Below are 20,443 nucleotides of genomic sequence, written 5' to 3' on the forward strand. Positions count from 1 at the left end.
ACTTTCATAAACATTTAGAATTTGGTCATAGAATTTTTAGGGCTAGTAGGACCTTAGCAATCAAGACAGCTTCCCTTGTGTCACTGTACACGAAAGAAGCTAAAGCTAGAGAGGCAACATTCAGTTAGAGCTGGCCACAGTCTGAACCCTCTCTCTCAGCTCCTAGTCTAGATGCTTCTCCAACGTTATACATCTGAGCTCTTCTTCATCTATTCTAAACTTATCAAGAATGATAACTATCTAAACACTTTAACTACAATAGGACAACAATACTATTTATAACTGTTTCCAACTTAAACAAAAGCGAAATTTGAACTAATTTACCAGACCTGTGAAAATGAAAAATGGGTTCAAAACAGAAGGTAAAATAATGTTGTGGTTCAATATGCAACATTAAAGATGAGGGAATCAACTATTCTAGTTTACATTTTAAAAACGAACTCTCATTCCTGTTGCCATCCTTGTTTAGTGACTTGATTTTTTTAATGTGTGTATTTCTTTTTTGGGGCACACAATCCATTTAGTTTAGTCTTTCAATAGTTTATAATTTCCCTGTAAGGGACCTCCTACGTATTTTTTGTCACATATATTCCTAGATATTCTAGTTCATTATGCTATTTCAAATGAAACCTTTATTTTTCAAATTTTAAACTTTTTATTTGGTATTGGGGTATAGCCAATTAACAAGTTGTGGTAGTTTCAGATGAACAGCAAAGGGACTCGGCCCGTACATATACATGTAACCATTCTCCCCCAAACCCCACTCCCATCTGGGCTGGCACATAACACTGAAGAGAGTTCTATGTGCTATACAACAGGTCCTTATTGTTTATCCGTTTTGAATATAGTAGTGTGTACACGACCTTCCCAAAGTCCCTAACTATCCCTTCCTCCTGGAACCGTAAGTTGGTCTTGTTTCTGTTTTGCAAGTAAGTTAGCTGTATCATTTCTTTTTAGATCCCACATGTAAGGGATGCCATACTTCACTCAGTAGGACACTCTCCAGGTCTGCACACGTTGCTGCAAATGGCACTGTTTCACTCTTTTTGATGGCTGAGTAATATTCCATGCTCTATATGCACCACAGCTTCTGTATCCATTCCTCTGTCGACACACATTTAGGTTGTTTCCATGTCCTGGCTATTGCAAACAGTGCTGCAATCAATACTGGGGTGCACGGATCCTTTCAGATCATGCTTTCCTCTGGGTATATGCCCAGGAGTGGGACTGCAGGGTCATATGGTAGCTCTATTTTTAGTTTTTTAAGGATCTCCATACTGTTCTCCATAGTGGTTATACCAATTTACATTCCCAGCAACGGTGTAGGAAGGTTCCCTTCTCTCCACACCCTCTCCAGCATCTGTTGTTTGTGAATTTTTTATGATGGCCATTCTGACCAGTGTAAGGTGCTATCTCATTGAGGCTTGGATTTGTACTGCTCTAATAACTAGCAACGTTGGACATCTCTTCATGTGCCTGTGGACCATCTGTATCTCCTTGTTGGAGAAATGTCTATTTAGGTTTTCTGCCCATTTTTTGAGAGGGCCGTGTGTTTTAATGCTGTTAAGGATCAAAGTGTTTATAAATTTTGAAGACTAATCCCTTACTGATTTAAAAAAACAACTTTTTTTGGCTGCACCACACAGCTTGTAGGATCTTTAGTTCCCTGACCAGGGATTGAACCCAAGGCCATGGCAGTGAAAGTGCTAAGTCCCAACCACTGGACCGCCAGAGAATTCCCTTGATTTTTTTTTTTTTTATTTTAATGGGTGTATTTCTTTATGCTTTCTCACAACTGTCTTTTTTGAAGTACTTTGGCTTAGTAAATGGCATCTTACAAACATTTATCCATGCAGAAAGCATTTGCTGAACACCAAATGTGTGTAAGGCTCTGTAAGTGACGCTGGAAACAAAAAGATGAAGAAAGGTTCTTGTCCTCCAGCATGCACTGTGCACTGAAGAGAGGAGCAGGTGCCGACTGGAGGGCACAGTGACAAGTGGTGTACACAGTGGCGCCTGATATGTGCACACCTCCCTCTGGGAGGGGGAAGGGTGCTCCGCTACCCTGGTCCTCATCCTATTCTTATACCCTATTTAGCAAATAAAACAAAAAAATGTAACAGCTTCAGGTCATTCTATAAATGACGAAGCAGAACTTGAACCCAGGTCTCCTGACACCAAAGAGAATAAATTAATCCCCAGTTTTGATCTGTCTAATATGATGAACCATTTTTTATCCTGACAACAGCCTGTGAGATGAGTTTGAGAGCCCTGAAGGGCATTACCATCTACTGCTCTATTTAGTAAATGTAATCTTGGGTAAATTATGTAACTTCTCTGAACTCACTTTTCTTGCCTAGGGATAATTAATCATACCTCAAAAGGTTACTGTGAGAAATAAATGAATACATATGTAAGGTAACTAATATGGCTATTGGCACACCAAGGAGTCCACAGACTAAGAATTCCTTATTGGATGGGCTTACCTTTTACTCACTTTTTTAAAGAGTTTGAAGAACCTAGTACAGTTCTTGGCGCATGTAGGTTGAGTGAATATTTACTAAATGAAGTCCTTATTAAATAAATGTTGAATTTAAAACTATTCTACAGATAAATATTCAGTACATTTATTCTTTTAAAGATTTTAAAAAGGAAAGCTCCACTTCGTCCACATAACTGGGACCTCTCACAGCAGTACTTACTCTCTACTGTCGCTCCCTCATTTGGGTTTGAATACCCTTCTCCTTTCCGTTTGATTCTTCGAATAATGCCTCCATCTTCAAATAAATCCTCTCCTTTGAAATCAAGGAGCTCAATCTAGAAAGGAAAAAGGGATATGGCTGAGAATGGCCCAAACAAACTCAATTTAACATACTTAAACGCTAGCGCAACTATTCTCCTTCATTTTACAAAACAAAACTGTGTTTTATATTTATCTGTGCTTCTCAGTTATTGGAAAAGTAGGGAAAAAAGAACACTGCACTTTTCAATACCTGGAAAGAACCTTCACGTAATGATAATGTCTAGGACCACATCCTGTGGGGCTACACTGCAAAGACAGACAGGAAATACTAGGAAAACTGCCTTGTGGGCAAAACGCCAGAGTGACACAGTTCTGGCCCAAAACAATTTTGTTTAACTCTAGAGGCCACCACTTTTTCACCCCAGATTCATGGAATTCCCTTCTTAAAATGTAAGACTAAACCCTATGAATCAGGCCTACAACCAACTAAAGGTGTATTTTACCTGGGTACAATGTTTCAGGCATTTTCCCTCTTAATTTTTTAATTAAGTGTGGCCAAATATGTGTGACTCAACACAGGATGAATAACATTTTATCACCACCTATTGCTTCTAATGAGGAAGTGAGATCTGGGAGTCATAAACCTCTGTCATAAAAATAGCTTTACAACTTGGTTTAGGTGTATTTCAACATTTATCTCCCACATTTCCCATCCTGTCCTCTGGTCAGGTCTGAGTATGTCACAACTCACACCACTGACCAGAACCTTTATTTCTAAGCCTGGTTTCTTTTGTTTATTTGGATATGACCGTTTTGTGCCAGAGACACGTTTCTAAGAAAGCACTGGCACACACCCCTTGGGTTTGTGGGAAACAATTCAAGAAGCCAAGCTCCAAAATAAATAAGTTGGATCCGATTCTCAATAGCAAGCTTAGCTCCTCGTTGCACTGCCTGTCGCTTTGGAGCCAGCACTGTAGTAGAGCAGATGCTAACAAGGCAACATCACACACATACTTGCCTCAAAAAAGAGAGTTGCATTCGAGGGAATTTTGGGGAGACTGCCAGCCGAGCCATATGCATATTCTGGTTTGCACAGTAAATGACAGATCTCCCCTTTCTTCATGGTAGCCACCCCAATGTCCCATGCCTTGATAACTTGGCCTAGGAGAAAGGAAAAAGTGGTTGAAAGCTATAGGCTATATTTTAAGACTTTCACAAAACAAAAATTCAAACACATTTCCCATTCCTTAAACTATATACTACTCAGCTAGGAAGCAGGGGCTACAAAAAAACTCAGTAAAAGTTACACACTAAGAAACAAATCGTGATTTTTTTTTTTCCTGAGAGCGAACAGAGAAGATTCTCTGCTGAGAAGCATGCAAGTGGTATCAGATTCTAAACTGCTCAAAGACGAAGTCTTTGAAAAGTGGCGGTAACATAATCTCTGAAATGTGGCTGGGCTGCAGTTGTTGCTTAATTTATAATTTCAACTGTAAGAATAAGTGCGTGTTTTCTAGGCAGAGATGGAATAAAAATAGTATAGAAAATGGAATTTGTCCTAAGAAAGCTTATAATTTAGTTGGGTAGACAAAAACAACAAACAAGAAGCATTTGGAAAAGTATAAATTGCATAAAACGGCCCATGAAACAGATTTCTCCTCAAAATTTAGAGTAAAAAAAAAAGTGGTTTTTGTTTTTCTAAAAAACCAGAATGATGTGTGTCTTCTTCTGCCAAATCACAAGAACTACAGAACTCAGAATTTTTTTTTTTGCTTACTTCCAGGAAACTAAAAGTTTACTGCTTAACTGTAAAACTGTATTTTTTTTTTTTTGGATATGGACCATTTCTAAAGTCTTTATTGAATTTGTTACACTACTGCTTCTGTTTTATTGTTCTGGCTTTTTTGGCCACAGGCATGTGGGATCTTAGCTCCCGATTAGGGATCAAACCCGCACGCCCTGCACTGGAAGGTGAAGTCTTAACCACTGGACCACCAGGGAAGAAACTTAACCCAAATCCTCTGGAAAACAACAGAAAATGTACAAAACTTCAAGCGATGATATACAAATTTGAGGTGCTCTGTCAAACACTTGAGTATTCAAAGTGAGACCACGTGAGCAATGAGTACCAGAAAGAGCAAAATTTTGAAGACAGCTGTTATCTTGAACTGAGAGCTGATGGTAGGATTACAGTAAGGATGATTAGAATAAGGGGAACTCTACGCTAAGGTATGTAAGTAGAGATGGACAAGGCATTTGTGACTTATGACTTCAGCTTAGTCTTAGGCATTACAACTTTTCAAAATATCAGATATACTTATTTTAAAGTATATGTAAGGTATACATGCCTATTTTTACAAACACCTAAGACAGAAAGATATAAGTGAAAGTCATTCATTCCCTCCTTATAAGAAGCCACTGTTGTATTCTCTTTTTTGTATCTTTCCAGTGTGCACTATTGCTTTTTAAAAAATTTAAAACAAAAGGACAGCATACTATACATTCAGGTCGGAACTGCTTTTTCATTATATAGATTCTTATATACATATATTTTAATTATATATAAATATATGACATTATAAAATGCTATAAATATATATGTTTATAATTTCTATATGTGTGTATATATGCATATACACACACACACACATCTTTATTCATCAGCTGATAGGAGGATATGAATTTTAGGAGTTAGCAATACAGCCTGCTTTAACTCCAGACTGCATAAATTAGAATACCAGGTCTAGCCCATATTAGCTGTGTGACCTTGTACAAGTTTCCTTGTCTGCAAAGCGTAGATACTAATAGTACTTGCCATACAGTTGTTGTAAGAATTCAAGCGCCTGGCTATAATACACACTGAATAAAGAACAGTCGTCGCCATCATCATAAATACATAGCGACGTACTTCACTGTCAGTGGCTTCAGAATATTCCAGTCACTCTACTCTTGAGAAACATTATCGTCAACAGTACTCTAATAAGGATTTTTGTCCCTTATGTTTGCCTATTTTGTGCAAGTATATTTGGAGAGCGAATTCCTAGAAGTGCAAAAGTGATGTGCACTTTCTATTTGATAGATATTGCCCAACTGCCCTTCCAAAAGGGCTACATCAATATATATGCCCACACACAGTTCCAAAGTGAACAGTCTAGAATCTTCAGAAGAAATGTAAAGTCTGCTGTGGACAGGCTGCTTCACAGTCATTGATGCTCCTCAAAGACTATGACTGGTTTTAGTGTGGTCCATATAGAACTTTTTTTACTCTCAACTCTGCTATTTTAAGACCAATAATACCTTACACCCTCTTTTATTGGAAAGAGGAAATCATATTGTGGGGGTACTACTGTATACCTGTTCAAGACATTTAGCCAATTACTGAGGAGCAAAGGTCTGCCTAGGTTCTAAAAATTTGAAAGTGGCTGTTCCCTTCTTCCATCTAAGAAGCATGCAACTGTCTGGCTACTGCAGCAGAAAGACACACGCCCTGTTTGTTTTTTTAAGGATATGGTGAACACCAACACAGAACACAAAGAGTGGCTTTTGCCTTGGGCTGGGGATTGGCGCAATCAGCAAAAGCTTAATTCACAGATGATGTCTATGGTAGGCCTGAGAAGCTGGAAACAGCAGTCTGGCTATTAAATCCACAGGAGCCCCAAGCTATATAAATCATGTCTGTGCCTTTGGCTTTTCTTCTCATTCAGGAACATTTAAGTTTCTCTTACACAGAACTTCAGATATGGAATGAAACACGTTGAGCAAAGAGCCAGCCTGATATGAACATGGATATGGTTCTAAAGCTGTCCATCTTGGGCCTCTTCATAAAAAGCACTTCCCCGATTTAAAAAAACAAAAACTCATTATAGAACACTTGGAATGTATACAAAAACATAGAGAATACAATAAGAAAAAAAAATCTAGGCAATTTCAGCATCTGGGATAAAATGTCAATTTCTTGGTTCATTTTCTTCCAATTGTGTACGTCTACTTTGTACACATATTAAATTTTTGTATATACATTCTTAAAATTCTGGTCATAGTTTACTTCATTTTGTAGCCTACTCTTTACACTTATATGGGCATTTTTTTCTGTTAAAAGACAGTATCTGAAAATATGACTTTTAATAGCTATATGCTATTTCATCTTTTGAATATGCCATACTTTCATTACTCCCCTAATAAACATTTAGATTTCTTTATAAAAGCCTCTCACCTGACTCATTAGGACTAAGGTGGTAGGTTAGTTTAAAATGTTGCTTTGAGTGAAGAATCATAAAAAGAACATATATATGATGTTGAACTTTTTTTAAACTTTCAGTTCAGTTCGTCGCTCAGTCGTGTCCGACTCTTTGCGACCCCATGAATCGCAGCATGCCCAGCCTCCCTGTCCATCACCAACTCCCAGAGTTCACTCAGACTCAAGTCCATCGAGTCAGTGATGCCATCCAGCCATCTCATCCTCTGTCGTCCCCTTCTCCTCCTGCCCCCAATCCCTCCCAGCATCAGAGTCTTTTCCAATGAGTCAACTCTTCGCATGAGGTGGCCAAACTACTGGAGTTTCAGCTTTAGCATCATTCCTTCCAAAGAAATCCCAGGGCTGATCTCCTTCAGAATGGCCTGGTTGGATCTCCTTGCAGTCCAGGGGACTCTCAAGAGTCTTCTCCAACACCACAGTTCAAAAGCATCAGTTCTTTGGCGCTCAGCCTTCTTCACAGTCCAACTCTCACATCCATACATGACCACAGGAAAAACCATAGCCTTGACTAGATGGACCTTTGTTGGCTAAGTAATGTCTCTGCTTTTGAATATGCTATCTAGGTTGGACATAACTTTCCTTCCAAGGAGTAAGCGTCTTTTAATTTCATGGCTGCAGTCACCATCTGCAGTGATTTTGGAGCCCCCCAAAATAAAGTCTGACACTGTTTCCCCATCTATTTCCCATGAAGTGATGGGACCGGATGCCATGATCTTTATTTTCTGAATGTTGAGCTTTAAGCCAACTTTTTCACTCTCCTCTTTCACTTTCATCAAGAGGCTCTTTAGTTCCTCTTCACTTTCTGCCATACGGGTGGTGTCATCTGCATATCTGAGGTTATTGATATTTCTCCCAGCAATCTTGATTCCAGCTTGTGTTTCTGGCAGTCCAGCGTTTCTCATGATGTACTCTGCATATAAGTTAAACAAACAGGGTGACAATATACAGCCTTGACGAACTCCTTTCCCTATTTGGAACCAGTCTGTTGTTCCACGTCCAGTTCTAACTGTTGCTTCCTGACCCGCATACAGATTTCTCAAGAGGCAGGTCAGGTGGTCTGGTATTCCCATCTCTTTCAGAATTTCCCACAGTTTATTGTGATTCACACAGTCAAAAGTTTTGGTATAGTCAATAAAGCAGAAATAGATGTTTTTCTGGAACTCTCTTGCTTTTTCCATGATCCAGTGGATGTTGGCAATTCGATCTCTGGTTTCTCTGCGTTTTCTAAAACCAGCTTGAACATCAGGAAGTTCCCGGTTCACATATTGCTGAAGCCTGGCTTGGAGAATTTTGAGCATTACTTTACTAGCATGTGAGGTGAGTGCAATTGTGCAGTAGTTTGAGTATTCTTTGGCATTGCCTTTCTTTGGGATTGGAATGAAAATGGACCTTTTCCAGTCCTGTGGCCACTGCTGAGTTTTCCAAATTTGCTGGCATATTGAGTGCAGCACTTTCACAGCATCATCTTTCAGGATTTGAAATAGCTCAACTGGAATTCCATCACCTCCACTAGCTTTGTTCGTAGTGATGCTTTCTAAGGCCCACTTGACTTCACATTTCAGGATGTCTGGTTCTAGGTGAGCGATCACACCATCATGATTATCTGGGACGTGAAGATCTTTTTTGTACAGTTCTGTGTATTCTTGCCACCTCTTCTTAATATCTTCTGCTTCTGTTAGGTCCATACCATTTCTGTCCTTTATTGAGCCCATCTTTGCATGAAATGTTCCCTTGGTATCTCTAATTTTCTTGAAGAGATCTCTAGTCTTTCCCTTTCTGTTGTTTTCCTCTATTTCTTTGCACTGATCGCTGAAGAAGGCTTTCTTATCTCTTCTTGCTATTCTTTGGAACTCTGCATTCAGATGCTTATATCTTTCCTTTTCTCCTTTGCTTTTCGCTTCTCTTCTTTTCACAGCTATTTGTAAGGCTTCCCCAGACAGCCATTTTGCTTTTTTGCATTTCTTTTCCATGGGGATGGTCTTGATCCCTGTCTCCTGTACAATGTCACGAACCTCAGTCCATAGTTCATCAGGCACTCTATCTATCAGATCTAGGCCCTTAAATCTATTTCTCACTTCCACTAAATCTATTTCTCACTTCCACCTAAATCAAATCATCAGGGATTTGATTTAGGTCATACCTGAATGGTCTAGTGGTTTTCCATACTTTCTTCCATTTCAGTCTGAATTTGGTAATAAGGAGTTCATGATCTGAGCCAAAGTCAGCTCCTGGTCTTGTTTTTGTTGACTGTATAGAGCTTCTCCATCTTTGGCTGCAAAGAATATAATTAGTCTGATTTCGGTGTTGATCATCTGGTGATGTCCATGTGTAGAGTCTTCTCTTGTGTTGTTGGAAGAGGGTGTTTGCTATGACCAGTGCATTTTCTTGGCACAACTCTATTAGCCTTTGCCCTGCTTCATTCTGTACTCCAAGGCCAAATTTGCCTGTTACTCCGGGTGTTTCTTGACTTCCTACTTTTGCATTCTAGTCCCCTATAATGAAAAGGACATCTTTTTTGGGTGTTAGTTCTAAAAGGTCTTGTAGGTCTTCACAGAACTGTTCAACTTCAGCTTCTTCAGTGTTACTGGTTGGGGCATAGACTTGGATTACTGTGATATTGAATGGTTTGCCTTGGAAACAAACAGAGATCATTCTGTCTTTTTTTTTTTTTTTTTTTTCAGTTTTATTAAAGTATAAAGGAGACAGAGAAAGCTTCTGACATAGGCATCAGAAGGGGGCAGAAAGAGTACCCCCATTCTGTCATTTTTGAGACTGCATCCAAGTACTGCATTTCAGACTCTTTTGTTGACCATGATGGCTACTCCATTTCTTCTGAGGGATTCCTGCCCGCAGTAGTAGATATAATGGTCATCTGAGTTAAATTCACCCATTCCAGTCCATTTGAGTTTGCTGATTCCTAGAATGTCGACATTCACTCTTGCCATCTCGTTTGACCACTTCCAATCTGCCTTGATTCATGGACCTGACATTCCAGGTTCTGAAGTTTTTAAACTTAAAACCTATCATAGTGTATTAATTCACTAATTCTGTGTTAGAAAGCCAAAGCCTTGTCTCTGAGTATAATAAGAGTCCTATTTCATCTTCACTATATAAATCACACTTACAGTATAGCACTTGCAATTTACAATGTGGATATCTTTAAAATGGAGTAAGAACTAGAAGAACTTGTAATAGTATGTAGAATCCGTCTGGTAAAAATTTGTTCTGAATGGCCTACTTATTTCACCTGGCATTTACCCACCCCTAATTCAATAGCCATTTTAAAAAGACTTTTAGCAATTCACTTTAACAAATCTTTCCAAAGATGTTCAACTTAGTTTTCATAGAAATGATTCCCCTTTCTCATTATATCTATAAGTTATATAATCTCAGTGTTTTATATACTATCTAATGAAACTGCATGATTACAAAAAGGATACTGGATATAAGCAAGTTTAAACGGATACTTAAAAAGAATCTGAGAAAGAAAAAAGTGGGCCCTAATGTCTAGAAACTGCCCGACACAGCTCGGCCTTGGTGATTCTGAAATGGGCCCAGGGCACCCAGCTAGGCCATGCTATCCTCCTGTTGGACATAACAATCTCACAAAACATCAGCATCGGACAGGGTTACTCTGAAACCATGAAAAAGTGAGACAAAAGAAGAACACTTCAAAATTTTGTCTGAGCATGGACAAAAAACAAGGTCCCTGTGCAACCTACAAAATACCAAACATCCCCCTCTCCTGGTGACAGGAGTGACTGCCACTTCTCTACAGGTACAGCTCAAGCCTCACTCCAGTCAGCCCTCCTCCTAGCTGAGATCTGCTAAGATAGGCAAAGAATCATCTGCATTCCCACAATATCAATCCAGAGCAAATCCCTTCCTTAAACTCTTCCCAAATCACCTAATACGAGCCCCGATCCTATAGGCCTTTCAAACACTCTTACTGGGACGCCCCGGCTTCCCATGGTGTGCAGGCTATATGAGTAATAAATGCAACCTGTTCACTACAGTTGTGTTCCTAGTGGTCTGTGGCTGAAGGACACTGATGACTCTCTCAGCTGGCTGAGGCAGAGTGCAGGGCCACACCTAAGAACAGGAAACAAGGGGTATCACTCAGCATCTTTACAAGCAGAATGGAGAGTACCAGTTACACTGGAGTTGGTTAAGCAAGCTCCTACCTATTTCCTTAGAACTGATTCCTAAAAGCAGATTTACTGGGTCAAAGCAAAAACATTTTTAAGATTCTTGATTTTGGGGATCTTTTGGTCTCTTTAGGGTTTAAGTATAAGTATAATACACCGAGAATATACAAACACAATTTATTCTCCCACTTGTTCTGGACTTCAATTTTACTACCTCAAGTACAATTTATCAGTGTCAGCAGTCCTATTCTATTAGTAACAAAATATGAAATGAGAATATATACTTAAAGCTCAGTATAAAAACAATGCACTGTACTTTTTTCTTCTTTCTGCAGAGTATTATATAATTTTTTCTGATTAAAAAAAAAAAACAAAACCAAATTTTATAGGTTCAATGTAGGTTCCAGTTGTAATAAGCATACCACCCTGGAGGGGGGGTGTTGAAAAAAGGGAAAGACTAAATTGTGGTAACGTACATAAAAATGACCATTTCAACCACTAAGTGTACAGTTCAATTAGGTATAGTCAAATTGTTGTGCGACCAATGTCCAGAATTTTTCATCTTGCAACACTAGGACTCCACTCACTAAAACTCATTTCCTCCTGCCCCAAGTCTCTGGCAAGATTTCATTCTACTTTCTGTTTTATGAATTTGATTACTCTCGATTTCTCTAGATGTAAGTGGGATCATGCAATATTTGGCTATTTGTGACTATATTATTTCAGTTAGTATGATGTCCTCAAGTTTTATCAGTGTTGTCTCAGTTGAATAATACTCCACTGCACGCATATACCATTGTAAGTACATTAAGGCATTTTGTTTACCCACCCACAAACATTTGGGTGGCTTCCGCCTTTCGGCTATAATGAATAATGTTACAAACGTGGGTGTACAAATATCTCTTTAGGAGTCTCTTTTCAGTTCTTTTGGTATATACCAAGGAGTGGAACTGCTGGATCATAGGTTAACTTTTTCTTTGAGAAACTCCCATGCTGTTTTCCACAGTGGCTACACTATTTTACATTCCCACCAACAATGCACAATTTCTCCAAAACCATGCCAACACTTGTAATATTTTTTATAGTACCTGATGGATATGAGGTGATATCTTTTTGTGGTTCTGATTTGTATTTCTCTAATGATTCAGTGATGCAGAGCATCTTTCCATATGCTTCTAGTCCATTTGTATACCTTCTTTAGGGAAATGTCTATTTAAGTCCATTTTTTAAAAAATTTTTATTGAAGGATAATTGCTTTACAGAATTTTGTTGTTTTCTGTCAAACCTCAACATGAATCAGCCACAGGTATACATATATCCCCTCCTTTCTGAACCTCCCTCCCATCTCCACTGTCCATTTTATAATCAGATTATTTGAGGGTTTTAGCTGCTGGATTATAGGAGTTCTTTTACGTATTTAAGATATTAACCCCTTGTCAGATACATGATTCACAAATATTTCTTTCCATTCTTTAAGCTGCCTTTTAAAATAGGTTTTTAATTTTTTTCACTTTTATTTTTTATTTTTGGTTGTGCTGGGTTTTCATGGCTATGCGAGCTTTTCTCCAGCTGCAGTGAGAGGGGGTACTCTCTAGTTGCAGTGGGCAGACTCCTCATCACAGTGGCTTCTCTTGTTGTGGAGCACGGACTCTAGGGTGTGTGGGCTTCAGTAGTTACAGCATGTGGACTCCGCAGTTGTGGCTTCCAGGCTCTGGAACACAGCCTCAATAGCTGTAGCACACAGACTCAGTTGCTCCTGGCCTGTGGGATCCTCCCATACCAGGGATCAAACCTCCATCTCCTGTGTTGGCAGGCAGACACCGTACCACTGAGCCACCAGGGAACCCCTAGGCTGCCTTTCCATTCCATTACTGTATCCTTTGATGCACAGAAGTTTTTAATTCTGAGGTAGCCAATTTATGTACTTTTTACTTTTGCTGCCTTGCTTCTAGTGTCTTATTCAAGAAATCATTGCCAAATCTAAAGTCATAAAGCTTTCTTCTCAAGTTCTCTCCTAAAAAAAACTATTTTATGTCTCATATTTAGGGCTTTGATTCATTTAAATTTTACATATCAAGGGTCTAGCTTCATATTTTGCATGTAAATATCTAGCTTTCCCAGCATCAACGATTTCCTTTCCTTAATAAATGGTCTTGGCATCCTTGACAAAATTAATGACTAACTTTTAAATGTATGTTTGCATGTGAAATCATTGATAATATTGACATTGTCTTTCTTCTTTTCATACTAGATAAAGTTTTTCCTATATATTTTTTCCTCATATTAATTTTATCTTTTATTTTTTAAATGTCTTATAAAAAAGGACTCTTGATAAATCATACCCACTCCCTACCAAAAGGATATGATTATGAATTCAACAAACTAATTTATATGTTAAAATTCTTTAAAAGTGTTCATATGTCTTATGTTACATTCTGTTTTTGCCATTGCTCTAATTACTAAGAAAACTGATCACTGGATGATCTTTCCCCATCCTCATGACTTATCATTTCAAAGACAGGGAGAAAAAATAATGTTTTGGGACAGCCATCATAGTCAACGCTACCAGAGTAAACTGCTAGATACCTGAAGTCAGCAGTCATGTATTAATTATTTTTTATTTCCCAAAGAACTTACCACCAAATATTACACTTAATGAAGGAACATAGTCCATGCTGCAATATCTACATGGAATTAAAAATTTGTTAGCTTCCCCTAGTCTACTCTCACCCATGCCTAAATCAGCTTCTCCTTAATATCTGCTCAGTGATGAAACTGGAAGCATTCTTCCTTCATTGGAAAGTACCAGGTAAATCCAAAGAAAGTACTGAAAGTTTGTTGTCTTTCTGGCTCTCATTTTTGGGAAGGACAGAAAAATTGAATATTTTGGCCCATAAGCCTTCCCTCCAAATCCTGAATGCTCCTAAACTGCATGTTTAAAAAAAAAAAGTAAACAGATGTTAAGACTATATTTACAGAGGAGCAAGAGTATCAATAGAAATTTAAAGGGAACATATGGCTAAACTACAAACAACCCACAGGACACTGGCTGTATGGTTACCTGTTACTAGTAAGTGTATTTTACTCGCTGTAAAATGTTGTCAAGGCCTAAAATATGTTTAAAAAAAAAAAAAACAGGGCAGGAATAAAGACGCAAACGTAGAGAACAGACTTGTATACACAGAGGGAGAAGGTAGGACGGACTGAGAAAGCAGAACTGACACATACAGCACCAAGTATAGAACAGCTACCTAGTGGGAAACTGCTGCACAGCACAGGGAGCTCCCCTGGGTGCCCTGTAATGACCTGGAGGGGTGGGGTGGGAGGGAGGCTCAAGAGAAAGGGGATATATGTAGGTATTAATTAACTTGATTGTGGTAATTATTTCACAATATATATGTATATCCAAAAATGAATAAACATTAAAAAAAAAAAAACCATTTCAAATAAAACTAAAACTAGGAACTAGGCACCAATACCAAGCATGTAATAGCAATAATTTTGCTTTTGATAAACCTCATTAACTACATCATTCCTTTAAGAAAAATGTCTGGTATACAGCAGGCACTCAGTAAATTCTGCTGGACCAGGACCTACTTTGTTTCTGTACCTAGTTTTGGGGCTAGTTTTAAACCTTAACATCTAACATAACTTGAAAGAGTTATGGCTCTGCCTTAACTGTATAACTGGCGCTGCCACTTACTGTATAACTTTGGGCTAATTATTAGACCTATAAATAATAGTAATAATTATAACTTTGTGCTCTCACTTTACCTGTTGCCTCCTCATATGTAAACAAAAACCAACTAAAAGAAAACTAAAATAGCTAATTATAGTAGGTACCTAAGACATTGTGGGAGAAGGCAATGGCACCCCACTCCAGTACTGTTGCCCAGAAAATCCCATGGATGGAGGAGCCTGGTAGGCTGCAGTCCATGGGGTTGCTAAGAGTCAGACACTACTGAGTGACTTCACTTTCACTTTCCACTTTCATGCATTGGAGAAGGAAATGGCAACCCACTCCAGTGTTCTTGCCTGGAGAATCCCATGGACGGAGAAGCCTGGTAGGCTGCAGTCCATGGGTTCGCACAGAGTCGGACATGACTGAAGTGACTTGGCAGCAGCAAGACATTTTAGGACTTCCCTGGTGGCTCAGATGGTAAAGCGTCTGTCTACAATGTGAGAGACCTGGGTTCAATCCCTGGGTTGGGAAGATTCCCTGCAGAAGGAAATGGCAACCCACTCTAGTACTCTTGCCTTGAAAATCCCATGGACGGAGGAGCTTGGTGCAGACTATCCATGGGGTCGCAAAGAGTCGGGCACGACTGAGCGACTTCATTTTCACTTTCAAGACATTTTAAAAAATTGGTAAAGTGGATTTCATTAAAATTGAAAATTTGTGTTCTTTCAAAGACTGATTAAGAAAATGAAAAGGCAAAAAGAAAAGAAAATGAAAAGGCAAGTTAGAGACTGGGAGAACACATTTGCAAAATACATATCTGATTAAGTGCTTGTCTTACAGGGTACAACTCAGTGGGCACAAGATTTGAACAGATACTTCACAAAAGAAAATATACAAATGTACACTAAGCACAAGAAAAGACACCCTCAATGTAACTAATTACCAGGAAAATGCAACTGAAAACCAAAGTCAAACACCATTCCATGTGCATTAAAATGGTTAAAATTAAAAAGACTGACAACACTAACAAATGACAAGGATATGAAAAACAAACTCTCAAACCTTGCTGGTGAAATGCAAAATGGTACAGACACTTTAAAAAAAAAACAGTAGGGTAGCATCTTTTAAAGTTAAACATATGTTTACCATGTGATCAACAAGTCCACTCCTGGGTATTTACCCCAAAATAAATTTACCCAATATATCCACACAAAGACAGGTATGTGAATGTTCAGTACACTATTCACAATAGCCCCAAACTGGAAACTCCAATGTCCAGTTTTTGAATGGATAAACAAATTGTAGTATTTCCATACTTGTAAAATGCTACTTGAAATTCAACATGTATGAATCTCAAAATCATTATGGTAAGTGAAAGAAGTCAAACGCCAAAGATGACATATGATTCCATTTATATGAATTTTTGGAAAACGCAAAACTGTAGTAACAGAAACCAGAGTAGTGACTGCATGGCCCAGGAACTATAAGCAAATTTTTAGGGTGAGAAAACGGTTCTATATTTTGATTGTGGTGGTGGTCATATAGCTATTACCCATCAAGCTATACCTTTAAAAGGGTGAGTTTTAATATATGTAAATAGTACCTCAGTTTAAAAAAAATCAGACACAGATGTTATTATGACTAACTGCCACCTAAACTATACTAAATAGATTGTGCCAAAAATCTAAAATATACTCAGGAGTGACTGAGTTACTTGAAGATGGCAAGATTGGGAATTTCCCACTATTGGAAAAAAAAGGGCATTCCAGAGCAAAATTGAATGCAATTATAAAAAAGTAAAGTTACATTTATGAATTCTTGAATTGTCTGTATAAATTTTAAATACCTCACATTTAAAATTATGTATTTGTTTTAGTATCCATATCCTCTATTGACAAATAAGCTTTTAGACAACCGGGATCGTAACTGTACTGCCCACTGTTATATTTTCAGCTCCTAGCACAAAACCAATCACATAATAGCAGCTCAATAAATATTTGTTAAATGAAAAAAAAAAATCTAAAACATAACAGTAGGGGCTTTCCTGATGGCTCAGTGGCAAAGAATCTGCCCGCCAATGCAGGAGACCTGGGTTTGATCCCTGGTCCCAAGTGCCACGGAGCAACTAAGCCCCGTGCACCGCAACTACTGAGCCTGTGCTCTACAGCTTGGAAGCCTCAACTGCCAAGTCCACGTGCTACAACTACGGAAGCCTGCGCACCTTAGAGCGGTGCTCTGCAACAAGGGAAGCCACCGCAATGAGAAGCCTGCACAACACAACTGGAGAGCAGCCCTCACTCAGCTCAACCAGAGAAAAGTCCATGCAGCAACAAAGACCTAGCACAGCCAAAAATAAATTTTTAAAAAAATCTTTAAAAAAAGAATAGGGTTGATGTGAGGATTAAATGAGATAATGCATGTAAGCCCTTTGCCTTGCACTGCAAGTCCTAGAAAGTATTCGCTATTAGTCTTTCAACATATACTTTCTCCCTTTTACCCCAGTATGCTAATGACTGACAATAATCATGGATCATGATGCATCTAATAAGGTTAGATTAAAGGCAGATCACTCACATTTACTTCATTACGCTTTACTCTCAATAGTAAGAAGAATAGTAATGTCAAAAATCCAAAATGACTGGTTTCTCAAATTGAGGGAAGAATATAAGAGATAAGATTTTTATCTTCATAATTCCCAACTGTGTTTAGTCATATACCAAGAACACCAAAGACAACTTCACTGAAATAGCCTTTTATCAAAAATCAGCAGATCTTCATAGGGGTAGGTGGGTGAAGCGTTAGTGTCCTTAGATTTACTTATAAGAACAGACCAGATATAATTATTGCAGCCCCCAAACCCATCCCTTCCCAATTTTAGTGACAGCGTATTTGCTGGAGGGAGAGGGAAAGAACAAAAGCCCTATTACAGAAGCATACTTGAAAATCCTGAGTCATTCTTATTTTAGCTTCTTTTAAGATGGGCTATGGAACAGTTCTAGGGATTCAGAATATGTAATAAAGGTTTAGTTTAAAAAATTCAGTGAGGGAAACCATCACTGTTTCATTCTAATCTCTGTAACACACTCTGTAGTGGTAATAACCAGCTGTCTTAGATTGATCCAGTTACTTTCTGAGGCTAAAAAAGATGCTTAAGCATTGTTTTAAAAGGTCTGTATGCAAGCACAGTAAACAGGAGGACCCAAACTGCTGTAACGCAGTTCTTTCCCCTCCACTGTAAAGCCAGCCAGTAAGTCCAGTACATAAGGAATCAAGAGAGTTCAGTGTACAATACTTATGCTCGAGTCCATTTGTATTATTTTTCATTACGATGAAGCAGTTACTGCCATAACATACAGGTATAAAACTAAGCTGCCTAGCCAATGTTTGTTTTATAGGCAACTAAACACATTATGTTATAGAAGTTTTACCACAGTGATACTGCTCTAGCCTCATATTCCTAATTATCATCTTCAGGGGTCCTCTAAAGGTTTTTGTTTTTGTGTTGGGTTTAATCCTTTACAGTTTTTGTCCCTGTACTCTTCACAGAATATACAAGAATGGAATCTCAGACTCAGGACTAATCTTAAAGCTCTTCTACAGACGCTTCTTTTTGTAAGAGTAGGGAAGGTTAGGTGACCTGTTCATGTTAACATACCATAGGGAAGAACAAAGACAGGAACGCTGGCTTCCTAACACCCAGCCGGATGCACTCCCCATGAGACCACGCGACCTCTAGATAGGTGTGTTGAAGGTACCACGTCAACTGAAAGCTGCCTCTTCTCTGCTCAAAATCCCAGGAAACGTTAAAAATTGTGTCCAAAGTCTATTCTTTATATCTCCACTGCTGTCCTGTAGATAGGTTCATCAGTACCATCTTTCTAGATCCCATATATATGAGTTAATTAACACATGGTATTTGTCTCTCTCTTTCTGACTTACTTCACTCTGTATAAGAGGCCCTAGGTTCACCCACCTCATCAGAACCGACTCAAATGCATTGCTTTTTATAGCTGAGTAATACTCCAATGTGTATATGTGCCACAACTTCTTTATCCATTCATCTACTGAGGAACATTTATGTTGCTTTCATGTCCTAGGTGTTGTAAAGTGCTGCAATGAACACTGGGGTTCTATTTTATGGAAATAGAGTCTTTTCAATTATGGTTTCCTCAGGGTATATGCCCAGTAGTGGGACTGCTGGGTCGTATGGTAGTTTTATTCCTAGTTTTTAAAGGAATCTTCATACTGTTCTCCATAGTAGCTGCATCAATTTGCATTCCCACCACAGTGCAAGAGGGTTCCCTTTTCTCCACACCCTCTCCAGCATTTACTGTTTGTGGACTTTTTGATGATGGCCATTCTGACCGGTGTGAGGTGATACCTCATTGTAGTTTTGATTTGCATTTCTCTAATAATAAGCCATGTTGAGCATGTTTTCATGTATTTATTAGCCATCTGTATGTCTTCAGAGAAATGTCTGTTTAAGTCTTCTGCCTATTTTTTGATTGGGTTGTTTTTCTGTTATTGAGCTTTATTAGCTACTTGCATATTTTGGAGATTAGTTCTTTGTCCACTGTTTCATCTGCTATTAATTTCTCCCGTTCTGAAGGTTGTCTTTTTACCTTGCTGATAGAAGTTTTTACACAATGAAGGGAGCTAAGTTTAATTAGGTCCCATTTGTTTATTTTTATTTTAATTTCCATTACTTTCACCATAGTGCACTTTACTGAGAAAATCTGGGTACAGAAGGTGGTTGTATAGATTCTCAGCAATTTTTCAGTCTTCTTGCAAAGATAATTGGTGACAGAAGACCTATTATCTTAAATCTACCAACTCCAAGACAGAAATTCAAAGGGGGAGCAGCGGGAACAAAGAGGTCTGATGAGGCCATTTACTCTGGGGTCCTCTCAATTAAATAATGATGCCACAGCCATGCTGGTGGCCCTGGAGGTTCACATCCCTACCTCAGCAAGAATGAAAAAATGTTTCACCGTTGTCACTTTCTGCTATGTTAAGGAAAAAAATCTGTACTTGATTTTGATTGCTATCTTACTAAACACAAGATTAATCTCCCATGAGCCATCAACTCAAAGGACCCAAAGGAGAAGGGGGCAGTGACCCAGCCAGCATTAGAGCTTGAAGAGAGGACTGTTGGACAGGAAGCAGAAGTCGCCATGACATACAAATGCCTATGGGTACAAGGAAAGCAGAAACTCAGAAAGAGTTTAACTCCTTAGCTTCTTGCTTTTTCCTTTCCCAGATCTTTGCTTAGCTAGCAACTCAACTAACATGTAGAGTCGGAAAAAAGAATGAAATTATTCAACACTGAGGCATGGTGGTGAATGGGGTGGGGGGGTTGCCTCCTTTCTCCTACACTTGGCCTGGGAACAAACTAAAATCTGCTCTATCTGTGACTGACAAACTAAAAGGACTTTGTAATTCAGCCATTCACTTCCAACAAGTCACACGGTCCACGAAGTTCAATTTGTATGGGGTATGCTTTTTCCAAGAGTGAAAAAAAAAAAGAATACTAAACTAACTGAAGACATTTAAAAGTATTTATAAAGAAATTAGTAAAAATATCACATTTAAGATTTTCAAACAGTGGTTCTCAA

The 20,443-nt window shown here is 38.5% G+C and overlaps 1 protein-coding gene across 15 annotated transcripts in view; it reads right to left on the bottom strand.

Moving 5' to 3' along the window:
* FKBP5 (FKBP prolyl isomerase 5) overlaps positions 1-20,443 on the bottom strand; it is a 120,586-nt gene that overhangs the window by 33,823 nt on the left and 66,320 nt on the right. For 13 of the 15 annotated variants that reach the window (XM_086371326.1, XM_086371327.1, XM_086371333.1 and 10 more), the window contains 2 exons: positions 3,762-3,904; positions 2,703-2,817 (listed from right to left, as the gene is read on the bottom strand). In XM_086371326.1, coding sequence (XP_086227452.1) covers positions 2,703-2,817; positions 3,762-3,904 — 258 coding nt within the window. Of the gene's footprint in view, positions 1-2,702; positions 2,818-3,761; positions 3,905-11,001; positions 11,091-20,443 lie in introns of all 15 variants that reach the window. The other 2 variants (XM_086371339.1, XM_086371340.1) reach the window with 1 other exon arrangement.

This window comes from Bos grunniens, chromosome 23, assembly GCF_055505025.1.
Source record: "Bos grunniens cultivar Pamir isolate PY7600 chromosome 23, Bosgru_T2T1.0, whole genome shotgun sequence".
NCBI lineage: Eukaryota > Metazoa > Chordata > Mammalia > Artiodactyla > Bovidae > Bos > Bos grunniens.